Here is a 27,192-nt window from a genome sequence, read left to right on the forward strand (position 1 = left end):
ATTTTTCTTCCTTCCTTCTCTCCACAACCCCATTCTCTTCTGTAGCATTTCAGTTATCATATGGTACTGCTCTGTTTTTGTTTTATGCCAAATGTAAAGTGGTACTGTTATTTTTGTTTCTACATTATGTATTCATGCTATTTTCTTATTCTTTGATACATTTTCTTGTCATGAACAACCTACAGTAACATTGGTTACTTTGTTTTTAGATTTAATTTTGTTGCTATCTTCTAGTGTAGATTCACTCTAATTCAGTCTAATTAACTGTCTACTTTCAGCCGTAGGGTCTTTTGGCATTATAGCTTTCCATAGTTTTCCAGTTCACTGAGTGGCATTTCATTTTCATACTGCCCTGTGAATAATTTTTTCAATAACTGACTAAATTTTTATTATATTCACATAGAATCTATCCCTGTTCTTTGTCTAAAATTCGTGTAATTATTTTCTGTTTCTCAAAAACTCAGAACTTTTTATGTGGGCAACTCTTATTTAAATGATTTTTACTTAATTTAAACAATCTTGCTGGCTTTTTATTAAAGTGGCAAATACTTAAATTTTTATTTTGTAATTCAGAAGAAAAGACCCAGGTAACCGCTTTGGGTCACTCAAGATTAGTTTGCATTTTCTACAGTTTCATATAACCAAAATCATAGTGTAGTTTCTCTTGTCTGAGAAACAAGAGACATGTCTGACATGATGAAGACATGATGAAGAAACATGTCTGTTTTTCATCATAATTATTTTGAGATCAATCCATGTTGAATGCTTTGGTGGCTTGGTCCTTTTTTATTGCAGATTAGTATTCCATTTTAGTTGAAGTACTTTTATCTGTTAACTAATTGACAGACATTGGGGTTGTTTCCAGATTGAGGCTATGTACATAAGGCTGCCATGGGTCAAGTACAAGTCTCTGTGTCAGCGTAGGTTTTCGTTTCTCTTGGGTAAGTATCAAATGCAAGAATGGTTGGGTTTTTGCAAAGAATGGTATATTTACTTTTTAAAGAAACTAGCAGTTTTCCAGAGTGGCTCTATCTTTTCACATTCTCACCTGAGTATATTAGGGTTTCTCCAGGTCCTCACCAAATTCGATGTTGGGAGTCTTTTTTAATTTTAGACATTTTAACGGGTGGAGGTAGTAGATTCTCACTGTGGTTTTAATTTGCCTTTCCCCTAATAGCTGATGTGACCAGCTTTTCCCATATGCTTAATATGAAAGGTCTTTGCTCGGTATTTAAAGAGTTTATTTTATTCTTCTTACTGATATGTAAGAATTCTTAATGTGTTCTAGATACAGATCTTTTGTCACATATGTGTATTGTAAATATTTTCTAAGGCTTGCCTTTTTTCTTTTTGCATTGTCATTGAGATGTAATTTAACATACCATAACATTCATGCATTTAGCATATAGTTTGATGAATTTCAGTCAGTTTGTACAATTGTGCAGCCATCTCACAACACACTTTTTTTGGAAAACTGTTATCGCCATGAAACCATTCCCTTGTGCCTGTTCGCGGTCAGTCCCTTCTCCCACTGCTGAACCCAGGCAATCCCTGATCTGCTCTCTGTGTCCATAGATCTGACTTTCTCTAAAATTTCATAGAAGTGGAACCACACAGCATGTATTCTTAGACATCTAGTTTCTTTCACTTGGCACAGTGTTTTATTTAGGTTCACCTTTGTTGTTGCATGCATAAGTGACCCTCTTCTTGCTTAGTAATATTCCATTCTGTGGATATAGTCACTGTTAATGTATCTATAGGTTGATGGACATTAGATTAGTTACAGGTTTTTAGCTATTAAGAATAATGCTGCTCGTGTCCCTGATTGGCTCAGTTAAGTGTCTGACTCTGATTTCAGCTCAGGTCTTGATCTCAGGATCAAGGATGCATTCAAGCCACACATTTAAAAAAAAGAAAGAAAGAATAATGCTGCTTTTTCCCTCCACTTGATATCATCTTTTTGAAGAGCAAATTTTTTTAGTTTTGACAGACCAGTTTATCTGTGGTTTTGTTTGCATGTTATATAAAATTTCTGCCTACCCTAAAGTTGCAAATCTTTCTTCCTGTGTTTTTTTGAGAATATATGAGTTTATTGTTTAATTTTTATGTTAAGTGTAAGGTTCATTTTTTTCCATAGAGATATGCGGTTGTTTGAGCACCTTTTGTTGAAAAAGGTTATTTTTTCTTTCATTGAATTACTTCATTGTGAATTGGCAGATATTTTGGCACCTCGAGAATGTTCAATTGCCTGTCACTCTTTCTACTGATAGTTTTAATATCTATTGATGATTTTTTTCTAAATCATTTTATATTTTTCATTGGAGAATGTGAAAGTGATTTCTATTTTTGTTATTCCTCTGTATTTATTAGCTGTGATTCATTTGTAAAGAAGGACTTTCACTTATCAACTCAGGAAATTTGGTTACCCTGAACTACAATTCCTTTTTAAAATGGTCAGTAAATATTTACATTTTGCACCTTTATTATCAATTTACAAAGTAGTGAGTTGCTATGATAGCCACCTCCAGTGGCAGCAAATGTGGTATGATTTTGTTCTCTTTTGTTTTTCCTTCTTTTTTTTTTTTTTTGAAGAACTGTTAGGGACTCGTGTATTTTTATATACGTGGTGCTGGGTGAGACTGCGAGAGCTGTGACACTAAGCCAGACTAACGATGGCTTAAAAATAGGGATTTGTCTGGTTGTGGGTGGTGCTAACATTGTTTCAGCTGTTCAATAAGAATTCAGGTCTTTCTTCCATTCTGTCATCCTTAGTGTCCTTTGCTGGTCACATTATGGTCTCCCACCCCTAGGCATCATGCCAGTGTTTGACGTGTGGATATGGGGCAGTGTCAGCTGCCAGCCAAAAGGCAGGACAAATCTTCAGAACTGCCCCAGGAGACCTGTTTTTCCGTCTTATTGACCAGATCTGGGCCGCATGGTCATCCCAGCTGTCAGGAGGACTGTGGAAGCAAGGATCTGGCAGAGAAGCACGAAATTGTCAACATTGGCTTGCGCTGCTCATGGGCCATTGCTGGGGGCAGAGTGCATTGTCACCCCGGGAGAAAATTAGGTTTTTTACTTTAGAAACATTGGGAACATTATGTTAAGAAAGGAAGGACTGAATTTCAGGGAGTAACTAGTAATGCCTACCATAAATATCTTTGATAAAGCGCAGAATGACTAGAATTATTCTGTTACTTAAAAAGATAAGCCGAATTTATACATTTGACTCAAAAGAGTAATTATATTAAAAGAATAACATTTGGGCCTTAGCACATTATTATCTCGTTTTCCTATACTGTCATTGTCCTATAAAATTCATTTTACTATTGAACACATTTTAGTGTCCTTGAAAAGCTATCTACTGATCTTTAATGCAATGAGAATGTTATTCTGGGGCCCCTGGCTGGCTCAGTTGGTGGAACATGTTACTCTTTTTTTTTTTTTTTTTCAAGATTTTATTTATTTATTTGACAGGGAGATCACAAGTAGGCAGAGAGGCAGGCAGAGAGAGAGAGAGAGAGAGAAGGAGGCAGGCTTCCCACTGAGCAGAGAGCCCGATGCGGGGCTCGATCCCAGGACCCTGGGATCATGACCTGAGCCGGAGGCAGAGGCTTTAACCCACTGAGCCACCCAGGCGCCCCGGAACATGTTACTCTTGATCATGGGGTCATGAGTTCAAGCCCCGTGTTGGGGGTAGAGATTACTTAAAAAAAAAAGGGGGGGGGGAATGTTCCTCCAAGCATTGACATCATTTAAATATTTTTATTTAATGCCAATTTATGACTTGAAATGCTCTTTAGATTTGTTTTGTGAGGAAATTTGAAAGTCAAAATAACCTGTTTACTCTAAATCTATTATCCTTTGATACTCGCTTTTCCATTTTCTCTGTGTCATCACTTCTTCTTCTGTAGCACCCTCCTCTTCCAGTCCATGTTCACTCCTTTTTTACTGTCCTTTTTCCTTGTCTTTCTGTAGCTCTTTTATTTTCTGCTTTTCTTCCGAAAGGGCTAGAATAAAGTTGATTTCTGGTTGATAAGATCATATTGTGCTATTAAATGTCCTTCTTAGTTTCTTAATTTCATTTGGGTTATGCACTGTTGACTGTTGATTGTTAACAGGTTCTGAAATAATCATATTAGGTTAGCTGAGAAGTACATATCCAGCATTAATGGCCTGCGTGTTACTGAATCACAGAAGACACTGGTAAGCTCTAAATCACAACCAAGGTAGCTAATATAATTCTTGCTTTTAAATTACGTTATTTAATGTGATTCTCTCTTCCTTTAGGACATGTAATCTCCCATGGAGCTCCATTAAGTTTTCAGTGTTTTAGGCATGTTGTAGCTCCAGAAAAAGTGTCCAGTGTGTCGGTCCCATTAGGGGATATGGCTAGGAGATTATAAATTGCCTTCAGTATTTTGGCCTAATATATACTTGTTATGTATAGGGTGTTGTGAGTTTATTAATACTGTTTTTGTTAAATAAAATAGTTGGAATTTTTAATTTGTAAATTATTGTGTATGTTTTAGGTACTGAGCTTTTCCTTGTTTTAAATTTACCTGAAAATCAGCCTGATTTTATTAAATACATCTTCTGCTGAGGGCATGGTTTAAAGAATTACCTGCTTTATGGTATAGATGATTAAATCTGTATCCTTTCTCTGCTGTAAAATAAAACTACAGAAAGTGTATTATGTTATTTTTACTCAGCAGTAAGGACTGGATGTGTAGTGAAACATAGCTTGTTCTACTTGTTCTCTAAAGTTTTGCTTGAACTGACTCTGCATCTTTCTCACTGTAATATCTGTGCTTTTGAGGGAAACTAAGTTGATCTCTCCCTTTCCCTCCCTATCAGCCCCCTCTCTCTGAATGTGTTTCTGGGGTTCCTTAGGTTTTTTTTTCTTTTTCTTAGTTTTTGTTTTAATTGAGTATGAAACGGCTTACTGATCAAACTTTGAGGAAATACTATATTCCTAAACCTCACTAAGGAAAAGTAAAATTTCGGAATCTCATGCCTGCCTTTCTAGTTCAAATCAGTTTGGGAAACAGCTAAGACTATCATCATAGGACTCAAAGCTTTATGAACTGAGTCACTTTGGAATGGTGCACAGACTGTTACAACAGAATAGCATCAGCTGAATTTATATTCTACATTCGTCCTTTTCTTTTCTCAGCTCATCGCTTATATGAAGGCTAAAGAATAAGAATTTACCTGCTGAAAATGAAGCCAATTAAAAAAAAAATGAAGCCAATAAAACCCTGAAGCGACCAAAAAAAAAAAAAGAATTTACCTGCTGAACAATTATTTCAGTAAGGGAAGGAGTGAAATGTGATTGTCTTCATGATACAAGGAGTATTTGATCCTTTCAGACTTTTAATATAATTTCAGGCTATCCTTCACAGTCGTACATTTATGTCACTTTTGCATTTTGTTTCCACTTAAATTGTCACTCTCTCCATTTCTGCTGCTAGTTATATGAAATTTTTCAAGTTGTGTTTAACTTTTGACTTAATATTATATTTGTGCTCATGAAGGTCATCTCATATTAGTGTACAGCTTACTTAGTAAGTGCTGAAATACTGCTTGCTGCTTCATAGAACAATTTTTACAGCAGTCTGCCTAGATCTCTGTTCCATTAGCTCAGTGCCAGCTGTTGCTTTGGTTACAGTGTTACTGTTTTGGCAAGCTTTTCAAGGATCTTAACTGTGTTGCTTTTCTGACTATATTCTTATGATATTTTATTTTCTTCCATATAATACTACTGAGGTGTTGGAGGAGAAAGGAAAAAAATTACATTGTATTTATTTGTTTCTAAAGCAGGAGAAACAATTTTAGTTTAATAAAAAGAAAGTGGTTGTGCCATCTTCTGAAATGCTTTTGAAGAGGTAGAAATTTATCTTGATCTATTTATGAAATTATCCCTTTCTTTTCTGTTACATGGGCTTTAATCTCACTTTCTATCACAATTTATGAAGTTGGGAAATTTTCTATAAGATTAAATGATTTCTTGAAGGTCACAGTGACAATTTGTAGAAAAATTATCCTTAGAATTGACTGTCTTATTTAAAAGAGAAGACATTGTCTAGAAGACATGGCTACCTTTTCAGCAGAAGCTTATCTCTTACTAGCATGGTATTTTTCAAATATGTTTAGTCTGTATGTTTTGAGAGGTCTTAAAATTTGCCAGAGAGTATTTCTTACCTGCAAAACTGGCATATCTGGAGATCTTCTCAAATCAAGTGATGATGGGATGACCTGTGGTAGAGTATAGAATAGGCAGGAAAGGGCCCAAGACCTAAAACTGGCCAGCTGTGGGCCTGCCCTCTTGCTGCCTTGGTTTCCTTAAGTGTAAAGTGAGGATAGGAATACTTATTCTGCCTATGTTGTGATGACAAATTAATATCAGTAAATATGAAGGCTCTTTAAAATGGGGAAGACAGTATGGAGGTTCCTCCCAAAATTAAAAATAGAATTACCATGTGATCTAGTAACTCCACTACTGGGTATTTACCCAGTATAATTTGAAATAATATATACACCCTTATGTTTATTGCAACATTATTTGAATACAATAGCCAAAATGTTGAAGGCACCCAAGCAGCTGGGCAAGTTTGCATTCCCGCCCACATTTATTGTTCCTTTTGTCTTTGAAGTTAGCTATTCTGACAGCTGTGAGGTGATATCTCATTGTAGTTGTGATTTGCATTTCTCTGATGATGAGTGATATTTTGCATCTTTCCATGTGTCTGTTGACCATCTGGATGTCTTCTTTGGAGAAATGTCTATTCACGTCTTCTGCCCAATTTTTAATTGTATTGTTTCTTTTTGTGTGTTGAGTTATGAAGGTTCTTTATATATTTTGGATACTACCCTTTATCAGATATCTCATTTGCAAATATCTTCTCCCATTCAGTAGGCTGCCTCTTAGTTTTGTTGACTGTTTCCTTCACTGTGCAGAAACTTCTTATTTTGATGTAATCCCACTAGTTTGTTTTTGCTTTTGTTTCCCTTACCTCAGCAGACATACCTAGAAAGATGCTGCTACTGCCAGTGTTAAAGAAATTATGGCCTCTGCTCCCTTGAAGGATTTTTATGGTTTCAAGTTTCACATTTAAAAATCGACTTTGGGTTTATTTTTGTGTCTGGTGTAAGAAAGTGGTTCAGCTTCATTTTCTTTTGTGTTACTATACAGTATTCCAAACATGGTTTGTTGAAGTCCATTAGATATTCTTGGCTCCTTTGTCATATATTAACTGATGGTATAATCATGGGTTTATTTCTTGGCTCTCTATTCTGTTCCATTGCTCTGTGTGCCTGTTTTTTGCCAGTACCATACTGTTTTGATTTCTGCAGCTTTGTAGTATATCTTGAAACCTGGGATTGTAATCCCTATAGTTTTGTTCTTCTCTTTAAAGATTGTTTCAGCTATTTGGGGTCTTCTGTGGTTCCATACAGATTTTAGGATTATTTGTTCTAGTTCTATGAAAAATGAAAAATGCTATTGGTGTCTTGATAGGGATCGCATTAAATGTGTAGATTGCTTTGGGTAGTAATGGAGATTTTAACAATATTTTTTCTTCCAGTTCATGAGCATGGAATGTCTTTCCATTTCTTTGTGCATATGCATGTTTTTCTGTTGCCCTTAATCCTTTGTATTGATTTCCTAGGGCTGCCCTAACAAATGACCACATACTAGGTGACTTAAAGCAACTGAAGTTTATGTTCTCATAATTCTGGTAGTTAGAAATCCAAATCAAGGTGTTGGCAGGGCCACGCTCCCTCTGGAGACTACGGAAAAATCCTTCCAAGCCTCTTCCTTAACTACTCCTGGCTCCAGTCTGTCCTTCACGTTCCATGGCTTATAACTGTATCACCCCAATCTCTGCCTCTGTTGTCAAACATTACCTTTTTCATGGTGTTTGTCTCTGGGTGTTTTATTCTCCTATAAGGACATCAGTCATTGGATTTAGAGCCCACCACAATCCAGTATGACTTCATCTCAGTTTAACTGGTTACATCTACAAAGACCTTTTCTCCAAATAAGGTTACAGTCTGAGGTGTCAGGTGGACGTGAATTTGTTGGGGACAAGGAGCAATAATTTAGACACTACACCATCTAAAATTTTATCTGTTTGTACAGCGTATAAACATTTGGCAGCTCATGCTCCCACAACAGAAACCATAGGCTAGGTAGGTGGCTTAAATAATAGATATTTATTTTCTCACAGCTCTGGATGGTAGAAAATCTAAGGTCAAGTTTGGGCAGGGTTCAGTTTCTGGTGCGGAGTCTCTCCTGGCTTGCAGACAGCTGCCTCCTTTCTGTGTTCTCACATGATACAGAGACAAGAGTATACAAGCTCTCTGGTATCTTCTTTTATAAGGCACTAATGCCATCAGACCAGGGTCCTACCCTCAGGACCTCATCTAACCCTAATTAACTCCAAATAATCCCATCTGTAAATAACATCACATTGGGTGTTAGGGCTTCATCTGGTTGGGGGGGCAGGGGTGGGAGTGAGACAGACACAAACATTCAGTCCATAACAACTTGCAAAACTAAAATACATATTTTACATTAGCCAATATTTTAGGAACCAGTTATTTTTTTGTTAAAGATTTTATTTATTTGTCAGAGAGAGAGAGTACACACAAGCTGGCAGAGAGGCAGGCAGAGAGAGAAGAGGAAGCAGGCTCCCTGCTGAGCAAGGAGCCCGATGCGGGACTCGATCCCAGGACCCCAGGATCATGACCCGAGCCGAAGGCAGCGGCCCAACCAACTGAGCCACCCAGGTGTCCTGGAACCAGTTATATTTAAAAAGCAATTGTGATTGTGTGTATTCAGACATAAAACTTGTTTTTATTGTTTTAGGAAACAATTTACACAAGACTCATGTTTATATAGTAATATAAACATTCATATATTATTTTATTTGATTTAATATCTTGCCCCCCAAACTAGGAAGCATTATTGAATGATGTTTTTAGGTATCTAAGGTATCTGATTTATATTTTTGTCATAATTTGTTATCCTTTTCATTTCCTAATATTTACCTTAGACATTTTTACTAAAATACAATTAACAGAGAACTGTATACATTATAAGAGTACAACTCAATGTTTTTCACAAAGTGAACACATAACTAAACATTCAGATTTAAAAACACTAAAACCTTTACCAGCATTCCACAAACCTTCCATATGCTCTTTTAAGTTCCCCCAGGTAATTCTTTTGTATCTACTAAAAATTTGAGAGCCACTTGCATAGGTACCTGAAGTAGCAGGTGTTTGTGTAGATCTCTTACCTATCAGTTATCATTATTAGTGGACTTAGTTTCCATCACACGGTCTCATACACAGGCTTTCAAATGTGCTGCTCCTTTGCTTGGAGGAGTTTTCCTTTTGCTTTCCCCCTCTTTCTGTAAATTGCTCCATGCCTAGCATGGAGCCCAGTGTGGGCCTTGAACTCATGACCCTGAGGACAAGACCTGAGCCAAGATCAAGAAGAGTCAGACACTGAACTGGCTGAGTCACCCAGGCGCCCCCACCTCACGTAAATGTTTCACATCTTACCTGCAGGCCATCAGACACCTTCATTTCAGATCTTAGCTGAGACTCCTTCAAGGAGCATTTCCTGACTCCTCCATACTTCTTTCTTTCCCTCCCCAGATCTGGGTTCATACCCCTTTGACGTGTTTTCATTAAACTCTGCATTTCTCCTCTCATTTATCATGGTGCATTCTAATTGCTGCTTTACTTGTCTTTATGTCCCTTCAGACTATAAATAAGTCGCAGTGTAATATTTGCCTCATTTTTTAAAATTCCTTGTGTCTTGTGCATTGATAGTGCATAGTGGATGATATACATTGAATGATAGTAAAATCATTATGTTCCAGTACTGGAAAGAGTACTAGAGTTCATCTAGTCCAGCCCCTTCATTTTACAGATCAGGAAACTAAAAGCCCAAAATGTATTATTAGTAAGGGCTCAGAAAAAGCCTGTGATCAAAATCCATAGTATTTGTCTGTGGTGAGGGGATGGTGGAGAAAGGATGTTAATGTTCAGTATCTTCAGGAAATGTTTTTCACTTGCATCATAGCTAGACAAAATGATTTCATTTTCAATTTTTCTAATGTTCTAGTCTCATTCCTGGCTAGAGTATTGTATCATTCCATTTCTGTTCTTCACTCTCACTAATTCTGTGCTTGATTTACCTCCTTTGTGATTTATAGTTTCCAATACCCCTATTTTCATTATTTATTACTTCAGTTTAGTTTGCTACCTAGACTAGGTTTCCGTAATTATCTATTTCAAATGTGTTCTCATTTCCCACCCAGAGTGCCCTATTGGCACTTGAGACTCAGCAGGACCAACAGCTCAGTGCTTTGTTAGCAGCAGCCCCTGATCCTCCCGTGCCTGCTCTCTCCCACCCACTCACCCAGATGATCTCCTTCTGACTGTCCTTTTGCTTTGCCTGTCTTCACAAGCTCACCAACTTGACACTTCCAAGATACTAGTCTCTTCCCTGCCTCTTTTCCATTGTAATCAGTCAGCATCCAGTTTCTTTCCAGTGCTTCAAAATCTCTTGTATCTGTCCTGTTCTTTATACTCTCACTGCAGCTGTCTAGTTCAAGCTACGTTTTCAGCTGATTATTTTATTTCTTCAAACAGCTTAGATAGTGATATTTAGAAAAATCATTTTTTATTACCAACAAAGTAAAATAAAATAAAATCTTTACAGAATGCCACTCAGCATTGTCAGTGACCAGACCCTTGTTATCAATCAGCTCAACACTACCTTTTATTATGAGTTTTTAATGCACATAACATTTGTGGCAATAGAATCTCTTTATTGCTCCTTACACATACTCTGTAGTTTTCCTCTGTCATTTCTTTGTGTATTCTATTCTGTAAAAAAAAAAAAAAAAAAGCCATCTTCACATGAATACATGGTTCTCCTTCTCCCTCTCCTTCTAAGTCTGGCAGTCATCTATTCCAGTGGTTCCCAGTAGTTCCCAGATGGTTGCCAGGCCAACTATATCAGAAGCATCTGAAGAGCTTGGAAAATTCTGTAACCAGGTCTCAGTCTGGTCCAACTGAACCACAGTCTTTGGAGTTGAGGTCTTGCTGGCTACATTTTTATAAAAAAAAAAAAACAAAAACAACTTCAGATAGCTTTGGGAATCTCCATTCATCTATCCTCATCATTTTTAAATTTATGAAATTAAGATGCAGAGGAGAGAACCAAGTACCTCAAGCTTACTCATGTGGTATCTATTGGGTAACTACTCATTTGAATGGTAAGTAAAGACAGAGTGATAAGAAATTCTTGGGAACTGGAACAAAAGCTCTTCTAGCATTCTTTTAACTTTTAGAATATTAATAAATGACCTGAGAACCAATATTTTGTACTATTCATATACTGAGTACTAGATATTTTATTTTTTAAGATTTTATTTATTTATTAGAGAGAGAGGAATTTATTTATTAGAGCCCAAGTAGGAGGGAGTGGCAGAGGCAGAGGTAGAGGGAGAAGCAGGTTCCTCGCTGAGCAGGGTGCCCAATGTGGGGCTGGATCCCAGGACTCTGAGATCATGACCTGAGTTGAAGGCAGATGCTTAGCCAACTGAACCACCCAGGTCCTCCACTGAGTTCTAAGTATTTTGAATATGTTATTTCAATAGTCTGAAATTAGTCTGAAAATTAGACTGAAAAATAGTCTGAAATAGTCTGAAACTGAAAAGTTGTCATGCAAAGAATAATATTAGCAAGCCAAATCATAAAAATTTACTTACTCGTTTACTTATTCAACACCTATCTATTTAGCACCTGTGCTAGATATTATGAGTATTAAAGTGAATAAAACAAATTTGGATCCTTCCCTCAGAGATCTTAAAATCTGATGAGGAAAGAAATATTAATAATATAAAGTTTGAGGGGCGCCTGGGTGGCTCAGTGGTTTAAAGCCTCTGCCTTCGGCTTGGGTCATGATCTCAGGGTCCTGGGATCGAGCCCCGCATCGGGCTCCCTGCTTGGTGGGGAGCCTGCTTCCTCCTCTCTCACTCTCTGCCTGCCTCTCTGCCTACTTGTGATCTCTATCTGTCAAATAAATAAATAAAATATTAAAAAAAATAATAATATAAAGTTTGATGAGTGATACAGTAATTTTCCCAGTGTCACACAGATTATACAAAGTTGGGCTTTTGTCCCAAGACTATTTACTTTTAAAAGCCCACATTAACTATGATTCCAGCAGATCAAAGTAAAGGCAGCTAATACTTGAGCTCTTCATTCTGTCTGCAGTGCTAGGTCAGTTATAAGGACTTTTTCATTTACATATAAGGTTGATACTGCTGTTTTCACTGTATTTCAGATGAGGAAACTAAGTCTCAGGATGGTTAAATAATTTGCTAAGGTTTTGGCTACTAACTACTAGTGCTTGGCTTCTGATCTAGGCTTCTGGCTCCAAAGACCTGTGAAATAGGTATAACAAAAGTTTATATAATAGAATCAACAAATCCAATAGTTCATTGTTTGACAAGATTAATACATTAAATTGATAAATACTGAAAAAGACTATTAAGGATAGGAAAAAAAGTTTTTTAAATGGCACACATTACTTGTATTAAGAAAAAAAAAGTGACCCAATTATAGGTTCGACAGAAAATAATAAGTTAATAAGGGGATACTAGGTATAACTTTAAAACAGTACATTTGAAAGGTTAGATAAGATTGAGAAATTTCTAGAAAAACAACTTACTGAAAATAACACTAGGAAAATTTAAAAATCTGATTAGTTGTATTGACAAAATTAATTATCATTACACAACCTCCCTCAAAGAAACTTCAAGGACAGATAGTAGTTTCACTAGTGAATTCATCCAAATATTTAATAAATCAACCAGTGTTTTTACAAACTCCATCTAAGAATTGAGAAAGAAGGAACACTTACCTGATTATTTCATGAGGCCAGTATAAACTTGATATGAGGAAGGATATTAGCTATCTCTCCTGAAAATCAATTAAAAACTATAAAGAAGGGCACCTGGGTGGCTCAGTGGGTTAAAGCCTCTGCCTTCAGCTCAGGTCATGATCCCAGGGTCCTGGGATCGAGCCCCACATCAGGCTCTCTGCTCAGCAGGGAGCCTGCTCCCCCTCACCCCCGCCTGCCTCTCTGCCTACTTGTGATCTCTGTCTGGCAAATAAATAAAATCTTAAAAAAAAAAAAAAACAACAACTACTAAAAGAAGGATTAGCAAATGTAAGTCAGGGACATCCAAAAAGGATAATTCATCCTTATCAAGATGGCTTTAGTCTAGAAATACAATGTAATGTCATCAATGAAGGGAAAAATTGATCGTCTTAGTAAATGCAGAAAAAGCATTTAATACAATCCAACATCAGTCTATGATGTAAAATTCTTAGCAGACCTAGAATAGAATTTTCTTAATCCAATAAAGTGAAATATTTAAGGTTTTCTGCTTGCGGTTAGGAATGATACAAAGATATTACTCATCACTTTTACATAGCAACATACTGAAGATCCTAACCAGGGCAGTAAGAGAAAGCAATAAAATATAGAAGGATTAGAAATGAAGAAATATTATGGACATTGGGGAAGGTATGTGCTATGGTGAGTGCTGTGAAGTGTGTAAATCTGGCAATTCACAGACCTGTACCCCTGGGACTAATAATACATTATATGTTTATAAAAAAATAAAAAAAATTTAAAAAAAAGAAATGAAATAAAAATTACTTAGAAATAACATGATTATGTATATAGGAAATCCAAAACAATCCACAAACTATTAGAATTAATAACAAAACTTTGAAACTTTGGTAAAATTAAATATATAAAAATCAATTGTATTTTTATTATACAAGCAGCAAAAAAACACTTCAAAATTACCACTTAAATATCAAAAAGCACTAAATGTGTAGGAATGATTCACATTAGAGTTATGTAATAGCTCTTCGCAGGAACTGTAACATTGTTAAGAGAAGTTAAAGAAGACCTGAGTAAATGATGAGAGCTACCATATTCATGGATTAGAGAATCGTTCTTATAAAGGTTTCCATTCTTTCTAATTTTAGGTATAGATTTTATGTAGTCTCAAAATTTCAGGAGCTTTTTCTTTGATGGAAACTCTCTAGCCCATTATTAAATTTATATGGAAGTATCTTCAACCAAGAATAGTCTATACCAAATTGAAGAATAACACAAATGGAGGACTATCAGACTTATTCTAAAGCTACAACAGTTTACACTGGTGATTTGATGTAATGAAAGTAGACAAATGGTACAGAATTGAAGGTCCAGGTAAAAACACGTAAACGGAAACTTCATATACTGCAAAGGTAGGCTTTGAGAGCCAAGAGGAAAGGTTTTAATTTCCTTGTTTGTTTTTTCAAGTAAGTTTTCGGCCAGTTGGGTATTTATATAGAAAATCACTAATCTTGGCTCCTATCTCATACAGAAAGTAGTTCCAGGTGGATTATATTTCTGAACGTGAAAGACAAATAGAGTTTCTGGAGGATAAATTCTTGAATGAAGGACATCTTCATAAATGTGGGATAGGAAAATTTTTAAATAAGATACTAAAAGTGCTAACCATAGGTTGATAAAATTGACTATATGTAAATTAGGAACTTCTTTTCCTTACAAGAATTCTTAAGTGTGGGAGAACGTACTTGAAATATATATAATTATCAAAGTGATTACATCCAAATATGTAAACAACTTTTACAAATATGTAAAAGATGAAAATAATCAGTGAGAAAAATGGGCAAAAAAAAAAATGAACATGCACTTCACAAAAGAAGCTCTCAAATGGATAATTAACATGCAAGAAGGGATAACTTCTTAGTCATCACAGAAATGTAAATTAAAACCACAGTGATCATTCCAAAGAATAGCTTAAAAGATGATAATTCTGAATTTTGGTAAGGTTGTGGAACACCCACAACTCATGTATTGCTGCTGGGGTGTGAATTGGTACAATGACTTTGGAAAATTGGCAGAATCTGCAAACACTAAGCATACAAATACCTAATGATTCAGCATTTCTGCTCTTACCCAGCAGAAATGCATATGCATGTATGTTCACTAAAAGCTGTGCGCCAGAATGTTCATGAAAGCGTTATTTAAAATACCTAAACGATGGAAATAACTCAAATGTACACCAGTTGGATATTAGTTAGGTGGATAAACTAAGGTAAATTTCTACTCAACAGCAGTGAAAACGAGTCAAGTACTGCTACATGCAACAGCATGGATGAATTTTACAAATAAGATATTGACTAGAAGGAGGCAGACAGAAAATAATAACTTACTTTAGGGTTCCATTTATGTAAAAATCAGAAATTGGCAAAACTAATCAATGATGTTAGAAATTATGATAGTGATAATATGTGGAGAGATGCAGTTAGGCAAGCCACAATAGATTCAGAGTTGCTGATAATATTTGGTTTCATAGCTTAGGTGGTAGTTACTCAGATACGTTCACTTGGTGATAATTCTTAAAGTTGTATTTACATAATTTGCCCACTCCTCTGTATGTTAAAGAATTTTATTTCAGATAATATTTTGTAGTTTTCCAATTCACAAATGATATGTTTATATTAAGCTAATGAATTGAGTAACTGGCATTAACTGAAAAAGTGGTTATATAAATTGGAAAGCTGAAAATTACAACTAGAGTTATTATAGGTATTATAAATTATAATTATTTCAAATATTGCCGTATTAGATGCTTCTTTAAGAATGAGCTAGGGGTACCTGGATGGCTCACTTAGTTAAGCAGCCCACTCCTGATTTCAACTCCAGTCAGGCTCTGTGCTCTGCACTCAGCTGGGAGTCTGCTTGTCCCTCACCCTCCCCTGTGAGCTAGCTAGAGCTCTCTCTCTCTCTCTCTCTCTCTCTCTCTCTCTTTCAAATAAATCTTTAAATCATTCCCCTCCCTTGTTTAAAAAATAAAAAAAGGAAGGAGTTATATATGTTTCTGTATTGAAAAGTTTTGGGGAGTTAATAATTTTTGGAGCGGGAAATGATGAAGACTAGTCCATCTTAGGGCGCCTGGGTGGCTCAGTTGGTTAAGCAACTCAAAAAATTAAATAAAATCTAAAAAAAAAGAAAAAAAGACTGGTCCATGTTAACCAGATCTTTGAAGTGAAATACGACTTTAAAAGTCTTTCAGTTAGGGGCTCCTAGGTGGCTTAGCCGGTTAAAGCTTCAGGTCATGATCCCTGGGTCCTGGGATCGAGCCCTGCAGGGTCCTGGGATGGAGCCCGGCATCAGGCTCTCCTTTCAGCAGGGAGCCTGCTTCCTCCTGTCTCTCTGCCTGCCTCTCTGCCTACTTGTGATCTCTGTCAAATAAATAAATAAAATAAAATAAAATAAAAAGTCTTTACTAAAAAGTAAAAAAAGTATTCTTGCTCTGGGGAGGAAGGAAAAAATGGAACTAACGAAAACCAAAGCATAGTACTATACTCCATGTTTTCAGTTGACTAATTCTATGTTAAATAGCTTATTTTCTCCCATTTTCTTTGATAGTTCACTGATAGAGAATTGATAGTATATACTAGAATTAAATTCTGTTATAACCATATTAAATTAAGCTTTTTTCATTAAAGCATTTGAAATGATGTTCATTTGCTTCTTTTTCTTGTTTAATTAAAAATCTAAAATGGATGTTGTAACCACTAACCTTGTCTGCTTTTTTCTATAAGCTGATTCTACTTTGCCTCTGGGTGTGAGTGTGTGTTACTGCACCATGTTATGTTACTAACACCAATATGTTTCAGAAGTAACTTTTTGTCTTCTTTATCAACTTAACTGTTAAGAAATTAAGTTAATGAAATAATTTAACTTTTAAACTAAGTGCTTCTAAACACAGTCGCTGAATCATTAAGTGAAAGCAGACTTTCACCTGTTTGGGCCTGGAGATACATGTTGAGGTACTAGATTCTGCCTTGATAATTCATTTACTTAGTGACAGAGTCAACAACATGTTTATATTACTATGGACTCAGTCTACCCCCCAGTGTTTTTACTACCTGCCTCACCGCCTACCTCTCTCTACTATAGTCACTCTGTTCCAGCCACAGTCAGGGCCTTCTTGGTGTTTGATTAGCTGCCAACCATATTTTTACCTCAGTGCTTTTGTTGATACCTGTCCAGATCTGTTTTTCCTCATATCCTCCTCAGACTCCCTCGCTCATTCTATTCAGGTCCGTGTTTGAAAAAATCACCTCAGAGATGCATTCTCTGAGTCTTCTCCATGTTTTCCCATCATTTTCTATTCTTATTCCCTGATTGATTTTTTTATAGCAGTTATCACTACCTGATAGTCTGTTACATATATGTTTTTAATATATTTCTGAGTAAATATAAGTTCCATGAGGGTAGGGACTTAAATGGTTTTGCTTACTACTTTATTTCCAGGACCTGGAACCAAGGCAGATACGCAGTAAGCCCTGTATAAATATTTGTGGTTAGAATGAATGAATGAATGAATGAAATATAATGAATAGTGTCAGTCTGCACAGTTCAGCCCTCAGTTAATTCCGTGGAATTCATTTATTTATTCTCCAAACAGATGTAGGGTTATTGTTAATTCCAGCATGGCTCTCTTTATAGGCATTGGTGGTAAATTTTAAATAAGCTCTAATAATATAACCAATTTCTGATCTTGTTATTATCCTTTAAAGGAGGAGAAAAGGGGAAGGGGGGAATAATATACATAGTATTTAATTTTGTCTTTTATGCAATAAATGACTAAAAATAATATTTGTTCCAAATGCATTCTCTTTGTTCTTGTCTCTGATAATTTAAAAAATATGGTAGTAGCTGCTTATGTACTGTTTAAAATTGTAGATTTATATTGATTTTGTTTGTCTTCCTATTTATATCTATTTCTGCCCTGCCAACCCCACCTTTTTAAAGAATCCAACCCAAGTCGGAACAGCTCTTCAGGTTTTCCATAATCTTGGAACTTTGAAGGATACAATTACCAGTGTTGTGGATGGATATTGTGCTACTTTAGAAGAACATATCAACAGTGCGTTAGACATCAAAGTTCTGACTCAGCCTTCGCAGTCAGCTGTGAGAGGTATGGCTATGGTTTATATTTAGCTGCTTTGTTTATTTATAAACCAAGAGGTCCTTTGAATAGTATGTGAAACACTTAAGTTTCAAAGCAGTCTAATGACTCATTTTTTAGTAGACAGAAAATGAGAGAAGAAATTATGTTTCAGAATGTATTTATAACTTTTTTTTGTCTAATCAGTGAGTTGAATTGGCCAATTGGTATATTCAGAACTTCTAGAAAAAAAAAAATCTATAAACTGTGGCTCCACTTAGTTCGGAGGAAACAGATGCAAGAAAAAAAAAAGAACATTTTTCTTTCTGAAATCCTTATCCTCACAAGTACTCCTTGAGACAGAAAATATTTTTTAAGGAAATGCAGTTTCTCCCTTAGCTTTTCGGGCTTTTCCTTGGAATAATTCTGGTATTCAGGGGCAAAGAAGGCTAACTGTGAACTTAGAAACAGATAAAACCTTTGGGAACATTAAAACCATACAAAATCTAAAAAAAAAAAACCTACAAAAGAAAGGTATGAGAGAGGAGTAACCCAACAATAGCACTCCGCAACCTTTTTCCTGCCAAGATATAGCTGCTGTTGGCATTCATGTAGAAAACACCCTTCAGAGATGAGATGGGAAAGACATGTTATGTGTGCCTCTCAGCTAACCAGCATATTTCTGCATTTCTCTCCTTGTATTCTCTCTTCTCTCCTCTTAATATGGGTGAGCTGTGCTTGCTCCTAGCAAAGACCAAGTACTGTGCTCCTATGTTAGATCCCATGTCCCAAGGGCATTGCTTTAGCAGATCCCCTCTGTCTGCCATCTAGTTAGTTTTCCTTCTTTAAGTCTCTTTCCTGTTACATACAGTCATGCTAGTGTACCTTCTGCTGAAAGACAGATCTATGTTTGTCTGTTTCCTTCTTCAGCTCTGCTCCCCCATTTTATTTCTTCAGACTACAGAAAAATTCCCCAAAGTTGTTGTGTTTATTTATTGTCTCCACAGTTTTTCTCTTTCCATTTTTCTTTTAGATTTTTACATATTTATTTTTGAGAGAGAGAGTGGGGGCAGGGGCAAAAGAGCAGAGGGAGAGAGACAAGCAGACTCTGCGCTGAACACAGAGCCTGATACAGGGATTGATCCCATGACCCTGAGATCATGACCTGAGCTGAAACCAAGAGTTGGAAGTTCAACCGATTGAACTACCAAGCACCCCTCTTCCCATTTTTATATTGAAGAAGCTTCTCTGTCTAAAGAGTTCTTCTAAAAAATAAATAATGCATATAAAATTAATAACAGAGTTCCTCATACATGGCTTATACCGAACAAATTTACAGTGAGTGATTATTATTTTTATATTTGCTATATAAACATAGCCTTAAATAACACAAAATATATGTCACTCATAAATAAGTTGCACTAGATAAGAAGAGATAAAAGAATCTTAGATCTTAAAGGAATTTTTAAAGGTTAGCCCTAGCCTCTGAATAGGTCTGTTTTAAGACTGTCCCAGAAGGGGAGCTTTGAAAATAAATTGCCAAAGGAGATTTCACTCTCAGCTTTTCCCAGCAATTATTCTCAGAAAGTTTGATCTAATGTTTAAATTTCCAGGAGCAGTTTAATCTCATTCCCTCTTGTGTTGTCAAGAAAGGGGGAAAAAAAATGAAAGCAATTATTCACATGCTGTCAATCCTAATGTACACCCTTTTTGTTGAAAGAATAAAGAGTTTTAAAGCCTTATTATCATCTGTTGAGGAGTGGATACTGTGATTTATTGTAGAAACCTTAAGCATTCTTTATTATTTTTTAAAAGAATAATCACTATTATTTTTAGTTTTTTAAATTTGCTGTTGGCAGTATTCATGTTAATTTGCTGATCTTGTTGGTTATATTGAGATTATGGAGTAGAATGTCCTTGTTTTTTGGAAATACACATTAAAGTATTAAGGGTGATGGGGCATCATGTCAGTAACTTACTAACAAATGATTCTAGGAAATTTTTTTTTTAGTATGCTTTCAGATCTGTATGTTTGAAATTGTTCCAGAAATATTAAAATATATAAAGTTGATATAATTTTAAGGGAAAAATATTACCCATGATGTATTTCAAAAGCTTATAATTCAGTAAGAAAAAGATATAAATAAGTCCATTGAAAAAATAAGAATATGCTTAGGCAATTAACAGAAGAACACATCTAATAAATGGGAGAATGTGGTCAGCTTCTCTTTAGAGGGTGAACTAACTAGTTATTAGGGAAATATAGAAATATAGTCTATATTATATAGTCTAAAATATAGGAAATATAGTCTCAGTGAGGAGACTGGCAAAATCTAAGAGTTAAATGTTGGACAAGAGCAGAAACTCTAGTATACTGATTGTAGGAGAATGAAATTGTTCAGCCACTTCACTCAGTTTTATCAAATTGTTCTCTAAGGTTAAAACTGTGTACCTTGTGATCTTATAATTTCTCTTAGAAAAAAAAATTCTCTTGGAATTTTTGCTGTATTATTATTGGTAGTAGTGATAAAGTGAAAACAGTCTTTCCTCCAGTGGAAATAAAGTGCTATCGTTGGGTCTCTGTTTTTTAGTGAGCCTGTGCCTTTGTACCTTGAACTTCACAAGTATACTAATTTTTTTTGCTCCTCCCTCGTGTGGGAGAGAATGACCAGAGTGGGCTGGAGTTGGGTATTTCCCTTCCCCAGGTCATTTAGGTTCTGATAATACCCCAGAGGGTCAGGCTCTAGTTAACGAGTCTTCCCTCAGGGTAGGCCTTGTTAAAAGAATAGAGTACTCTGGTGTATTTCGAGATGGTTCTTTTTTTTATTCCTCCTGCTGGAGGCATGAGGGGATTTTTCTCTGATATTTGCTGTGGCAACTTGGGCTCCTGGATGCAAATATAAAAATACTGTGGGCCCCCTCGGGGTACGCCTGGAGCTTTTAATGCTCAGAGTTGCCCACTTTGAGCCTCTAGCAATTCATGAGTTACAGTTCAGGTTTTTCTTCCCTGGCACTGGCTCCCAGCATCTGTTTTCTGCTAGCAAGGCTCTGCTCCCCTAGGTGGAGACTTCCTGTATTCACCAGTCAGTCTCTCTTATCTTGGGGGCAGTGATTTGCCATTTGTCCTCTCCTCTCTTACAGGTCCAAGAAGCGTTGTTGATTTCTCAGTCTGTTTGTCATCTTACTTGTTGTTAGGACAGAGTGGCAACTTAGATGCTCCTCACAGTTAGAACCAGAAATGGAAGTTGCTAACTTGGATTTTTACTGCCATATCTCACTTGTTTCTTCTTTGACGTTGTTAAAAGTAAGACAGCTGACCCTAAATGGAGTCACTTATGCTAAAACCCACATCACCAAACTGAGACATAACTTAATTACAGTTTCAGCCTTTCTCAGAGATGGAATTTTAAACCAGTCAATCATGAATCACTTTGTTAGTACTAGTACCAGTGAGGTCATTCTGCCCTACTGCCCTTAAGAAGAAAGTGACCTTGCCATAACCATTTTGGTGGTGGTTGTTGTTGTTTTTGTTTTTCTAGTATAACTTCTCTGTTCCTGCTCCCTTCTGCCTATAAAGATCTCTCATTTCATACAGCTCCTGAAATCTCCTTTCTATCTGCTACATTTGTTGCTGCCTGATTCATGAATCATTGAATAAAAGCCAGTAAGATCTTTAAAATTTACTCACTTGAATTTTTTTTTTTTAACAATGTCCATATGGATCTTTCCTTATCTTTAAAGTTAAGTAATTTATTTAGGATATATCTTGGCATTGAATGCTCTATATCATCTTTTTTTTTCTGAGTTAGAATACGTTCTCTTTTATAGGTTTACTTTAATTGTATATTTGAATATTTTTATTTTCCATTTGTTCTTTTCAGGAACTTTAATTATATACATGTAACAACTTATTTGTTTTCCATTTCTAACATATTTTCTGTAATTATTATATTTTAATTCTTTGAACTTTCATTTTCTATAGTTTCTTCTTGATCATTATATTGTTCTGTTATTTGTAATGTGTTCTTAATCTCTGTTATGTATTTACACTAAGAATATTCCTTATAATTACTTTGAGACTGTGGAAAACTAAGTAACTCTTAGTTTTCTATGAGTTACTCTTTCTGTTGTTTCCTTTAGGAATTTCTTTGGCAACTTAAGTTCTTTCCTTCCCCCCTTCCTTCCCTCTCAATCTGTGTTAGGTCCTATATTATTTGTTTCTGATTGTTACTTATCTTTGAAAGGTACTGCTGGTTGCTGAAGAATAATATAGGGGTGGTTATAGGGAGAGACTAGGACAGTCTATAACTAGGATTAAGTTTGATATCTAGAGTAACCATTCACCAACTTCCTTTCTTCCATCTTGGAAACACATCTTTCCTCAAATTTTCGGTCATTCTGAGCTTAGTGTGGGTCCCTGTAAAGCCATTTAAGCAGTTTTTGTGTGGAAACCTCACATTCTCTGCTTTTCTTTCCTCTTTCACCTCATTTTCACCTCTAAGAGTCTCCCAAAACTAGAGGACTATTTATTATACAATGTAAATATAATTTTATTATTTCTCCTTTAGTTTTTCTTTGTTGTTATTCTGTAACATTAAACATTTTATTAGCTTCTTCCCTGACTCACCCATGTCTCCCCATTTCAGCAAAGGATCATTGGATAGCCTGTTTAAATTTTTACAATTGATTTTAAGGACAATTTGGTTTTTGCTAATAGTCTAAGATGACAGCTGTCTGGTTCCTTCATTTTGATTTATCCTCAACATTTGGCATACATAATCTCAAGTTTGCTGTTTTAGTTGATTTCCTTGTTTTTTGTTTTGAAGTTCATTTTTTCCTCTACTTTTTGTTCTATTTTCACTAGCTGTTAAGGGAAGACTGTAGAAAAATGATTTTACTCTACTATCAGTAACTAGGAATCACTCTTAAGTATTATTTTTTGAGAAACTCTTGGTTTCCTCTATCAATTTAATAAAACTTAGTTTATGACACTATTTCGTTTCTTGATTCCCTTGAAGCTAGCCGATAATGGCATCAGTTTTTCTGTTTTAATTATTCTTTCTCCTCTTCCTTTATATAGCTATTCTATGTTCAGTTGATTATTTTTATCATGTTGATCTCTTCAACAAGATGTATTTAGCTTGTGAGGATAAAAATCTTTAAGTGCCAAATAAGTAAGTAAGAAAAATGAAACCTCTAGAACTAGATGAACCAATGATTGTGATCTCATTTTTCTCTGCTTCAGTTTCTCCAAAATAAATATAAACAGAAAATAGTATTTTCTTATGTATCGGCTCATATTTATTTATTTATTTATTATTTTTTAAAGATTTTATTTATTTGAGAGAGAATGAGAGCGAGCATGAGAGGGGGATGGTCAGAGGAAGAAGCAGACTCCCTGCTGAGCAGGGAGCCTGATGCGGGACTCGATCCTGGGATGCCAGGATCATGACTTGAGTGGAAGGCAGTTGCTCAGCCAACTGAGCCACTCAGGGGCCCTGCTCATATTTATTTTAAGAGAGTGATGGGTTGATGTGTCCCATAATTCTTTATAATAAAATTGAGCTATGCATATTCCAGGAATTTGATCAATATTTTCTAATTTTCACAAAGACACTGTATACCCTTTCTTCATTGTTATTTCATTCTGTATATGACATGTGAGCTAACTGCAGATTGTTAAAGATTACCTCTCTATTCCCTGTATGCTTTTCTTTAATAGTCTGCACAACACTGCAGATAATTTTTAAAATTAATTAGCTCTAGCTTTCAAACAGGAATTATTCATATTTTTAAAGTCAGTATTTCTCTCATAGGTGTTTCTCTCTTTTATTGCTTTCCACTGTTATCAGACTAAAAACTAATAGCCACTCTTTGCTGAGGATACATGTAATTCTTTTCTAAACTTAGAATTGTTGAAAATCTATAATGAAGCAGCTTACAAAAACAGCCTCTGGTTTTCTGGGTTCCTTGCCCCCCTTAAAACAGAATAAATTAATCATTGATGAGCTCTTCTGCATGGCTTTAAAAGCTTAATTTGGATTGGAATTGACACTTTTCTTTTTCTTTTCTTTCTTTCTTTTTTTTTTTTTTTAAGATTTTATTTATTTGGGGGAGAGAACACAAGTGGGAGGAGGGGCAGAGGCAGAGGGAGAGAGAGAATCTCAAGCCGACTCCACACTGAGTGCAGAGCCCAATGCAGGGCTTGATCTCATGACCCTGAGATCATGACCTGAGCCAAAATCAAGAGTTGGGTGCTTAACTGACTGAGCCACCCAGGCACTCCTGGAATTTATACTTTACCACTTGAGACTAAAATTCCTTTTTTCTATATTGAAACATTTTAGACCTGCACAGATAGCTGTTTTTCTGTATTACATACAAGAACATTCTTAGACATCATTCTTAAGAAATTTAACATTGATATATTAATATTACTTAATGTATAATCCATATTCCACATTTTCACTTATTCTCCCAAATATCCTTTTTTCCCCCCAAAATATTCTTTACAGTGGTTTTTTTTCCCCCCAACTTGAACCAATCAGGATTTTGTTTTTCTATGAGTTGTCTTGTCTCTTTTCTCTCCTTTAATCAAAATAACCCCAGTGCCTTTTTTGCCTTTTATGGCATTAACATGTTTGGAGAGCTCCATAATTTGAATTTATCTGGATTTATCTGATTGTCTCTTCATGGGTATATTCAGAGTAAACAAACTGGTGAAGTGATATTGTATATTTACCATTAACATCATATCAGTAAGTACCCAAATTATGTCAGTTTGTCTCATTACTGCTGATGCTAAAGGAAATCACCTCATTACTGTGGTATATGTCAGACTGCTTCTTATAAGAGTACTTTCTTTTCTTTGTGATTAGGAAGTGGTTTGTGGTGCATACCTGAAGACCATGTGAATATCCTGTTTTCCATAACATTTCATCCAGTGTTTTAATATCCAGTGGTTACCTTTCCCTCAATTAATTATTTTGCTAGGAGTTGCAAAATGGTTATTATTTTCTATCATTCTCTCTGCATTTATTAACTGACATTCTTCTGTAAAGAGAAATTTCCATCCTTTTTATTTTTTAGAGTTTTTATTTAAATTCTATTTGGTTAACCTACAGTGTAATATTAGTTTCAGATATACAATATAGTGATTCAATACTTGAATACAATACCCAGTGCTCATCACAAGTGCATCTTTTTTAAACATTTGAATTTTCACTATGACTCATGAATTATTTTTTAGTCAGTATTTTATGATCCATTACCATCACTATCATTCAGGATGGTCAAATGTTCCCAAATCTGTTTTGGGGAAGCCCCTTCCAGTCAAGGTGCTATGTACTTTGACCTGTCTCCATTTGTCTTTGAACATTTCTTTGCTCTCTGGCACCGTATGTACCAGATATACCTTGTGCTTTCACTGCTCCAAATATGGATGACCCTTTTCCTCAATGAGCCCTGGTTTCTTTTATTGGGGAATGGTGCATGCAAATCAGAATTTGGGTGCTAGGTGTACTCATTTCTATTTAGGAGTCACTGTCTCTTCACCCTTTCAGTGGACAGAGTTGAGAAATTCCTTTGATCCCATTGCATATTTGAATCTTTATTCTGTTTATGGTGAGAATCTTCATTTAGTCTATTGCAAACTATATCTAAAGTAGTCTCAGGATTGCTATGTGAGCAAAAAATCTGCTAAGTACTATTATTCTTTACAATTCCTTTTGCCCCTAAGATATATCTCACTAAAGTTAGGGTTCTGTAATTAAAAATTACCTCAGTTAATTGTTTTCTCCAGTGTGGTTGTGTTATCAATTTGATATACAGTTAGTTTCATTTGTTTTGATATTTATTTGCATTTTTGTTTTAGGGTTTGCTTTTTCCATTCTCTTTAAACTTACATTTATTTTAAAATACGTAAAACAGGGGTGCTTGGGTGGCTCAGTCGATTAAGCATCTGCCTTTAGCTCAGGTCAGGATCCCAGGTTTCTGGGATCAAGCCCCACATTGGGCCTCCTGCCCAGCTGGGAGCTGCTTCTCCCTCTGCCTGAGGCTCCACCTGCTTGTGCTGTCTCTCTCTCTCTCTCTCTGTCAAATAAATAAATAAAATCTTTTTAAAAAATAAAATACATAAAACATTTATATGGCTCATAAAGACTCACCACTTCTATCTCCATTCCTTTCACCTTGTATGTCTCCTACCACTCCTACTGCCACTTTTAGAAAACTATTTTCATTAATTATTGTTTTTTGTTTTAGCTCTCCTCTGTGTGTGTGTGTGTGTGTGTGTGTGTGTGTATGCAGTGTGCCCAAGTGTGAGATCTTATTTTCCTTCTTTTCTTAAATATAAAAGGTTTAGAATCCTTTTACTATAAAAGGGTTTTACATATTACTCATAATAAATTCTTAAAGAAGGAACTTATTTCTTTTAGCTTGGGTATGCTTTTTGTAACAAAATATTTTATTATATTTGAAAATTTTTATTTCTCATATTTGTCACTCCTATACAGGGGGACCTGGACGATCTACTATGCCAACCCCAGGAAACACTGCAGCTTTTCGTGCCTCCCTCTGGACCAATATGGAGAAACTTGTGGATCATATTTGTACTGTTTGTGGACAGGTAAATATTTCAGAGAATGGAAAGAACATTAATTATGGAGTAAAGCCTTGTTATTCTAAATTGTGTGACCTTGGGTAGCTTTCTTAAAATCTCTAAGCATTCACAGTGCCTGCATTAGCTGATTATAATATATGTAGAGGCTCTAGCACAATGCCCGTTTCCTTCCCTGGCTGCTTCTAGTGTCTAAGCTTTACATTTGTTTCATTTTGAAAATACCCAGTTATGTACATTCTTCCCCTTTCTGCTGTTTTTAGGTACAACATCTACAAAAGATATTAGCCAAGAAGAGAGATCCTGTTTCTCATATTTGTTTCATTGAAGAGATAGTTAAGGTACATTTAAATATTTTTACCTCTTTATTGAAAACTGCAGGAAGATATGACCAGCATTGTTTGTGTTCTTACCTTACAGAATGGCTGCATGTTGGATAGCCAAAGGAACTGTATTTCTTTTTTTTTCCTTTCTTCTTTCTTTTCTTTTTTTTTG

The 27,192-nt window shown here is 35.6% G+C and overlaps 1 protein-coding gene across 1 annotated transcript in view; it reads left to right on the forward strand.

The window, feature by feature from the left end:
* The window catches only part of COG5 (component of oligomeric golgi complex 5), a 283,807-nt gene that overhangs the window by 131,630 nt on the left and 124,985 nt on the right, over window positions 1–27,192 (forward strand). The window contains exons 8-10 of the mRNA XM_080818263.1: window positions 17,945–18,110; window positions 26,594–26,706; window positions 26,961–27,038. Coding sequence (XP_080674389.1) covers window positions 17,945–18,110; window positions 26,594–26,706; window positions 26,961–27,038 — 357 coding nt within the window. The remainder of the gene's footprint in view (window positions 1–17,944; window positions 18,111–26,593; window positions 26,707–26,960; window positions 27,039–27,192) is intronic.

Source organism: Martes martes (genome assembly GCF_963455335.1).
Source record: "Martes martes genome assembly, chromosome: 11".
Taxonomy (NCBI): Eukaryota; Metazoa; Chordata; class Mammalia; order Carnivora; family Mustelidae; genus Martes; species Martes martes.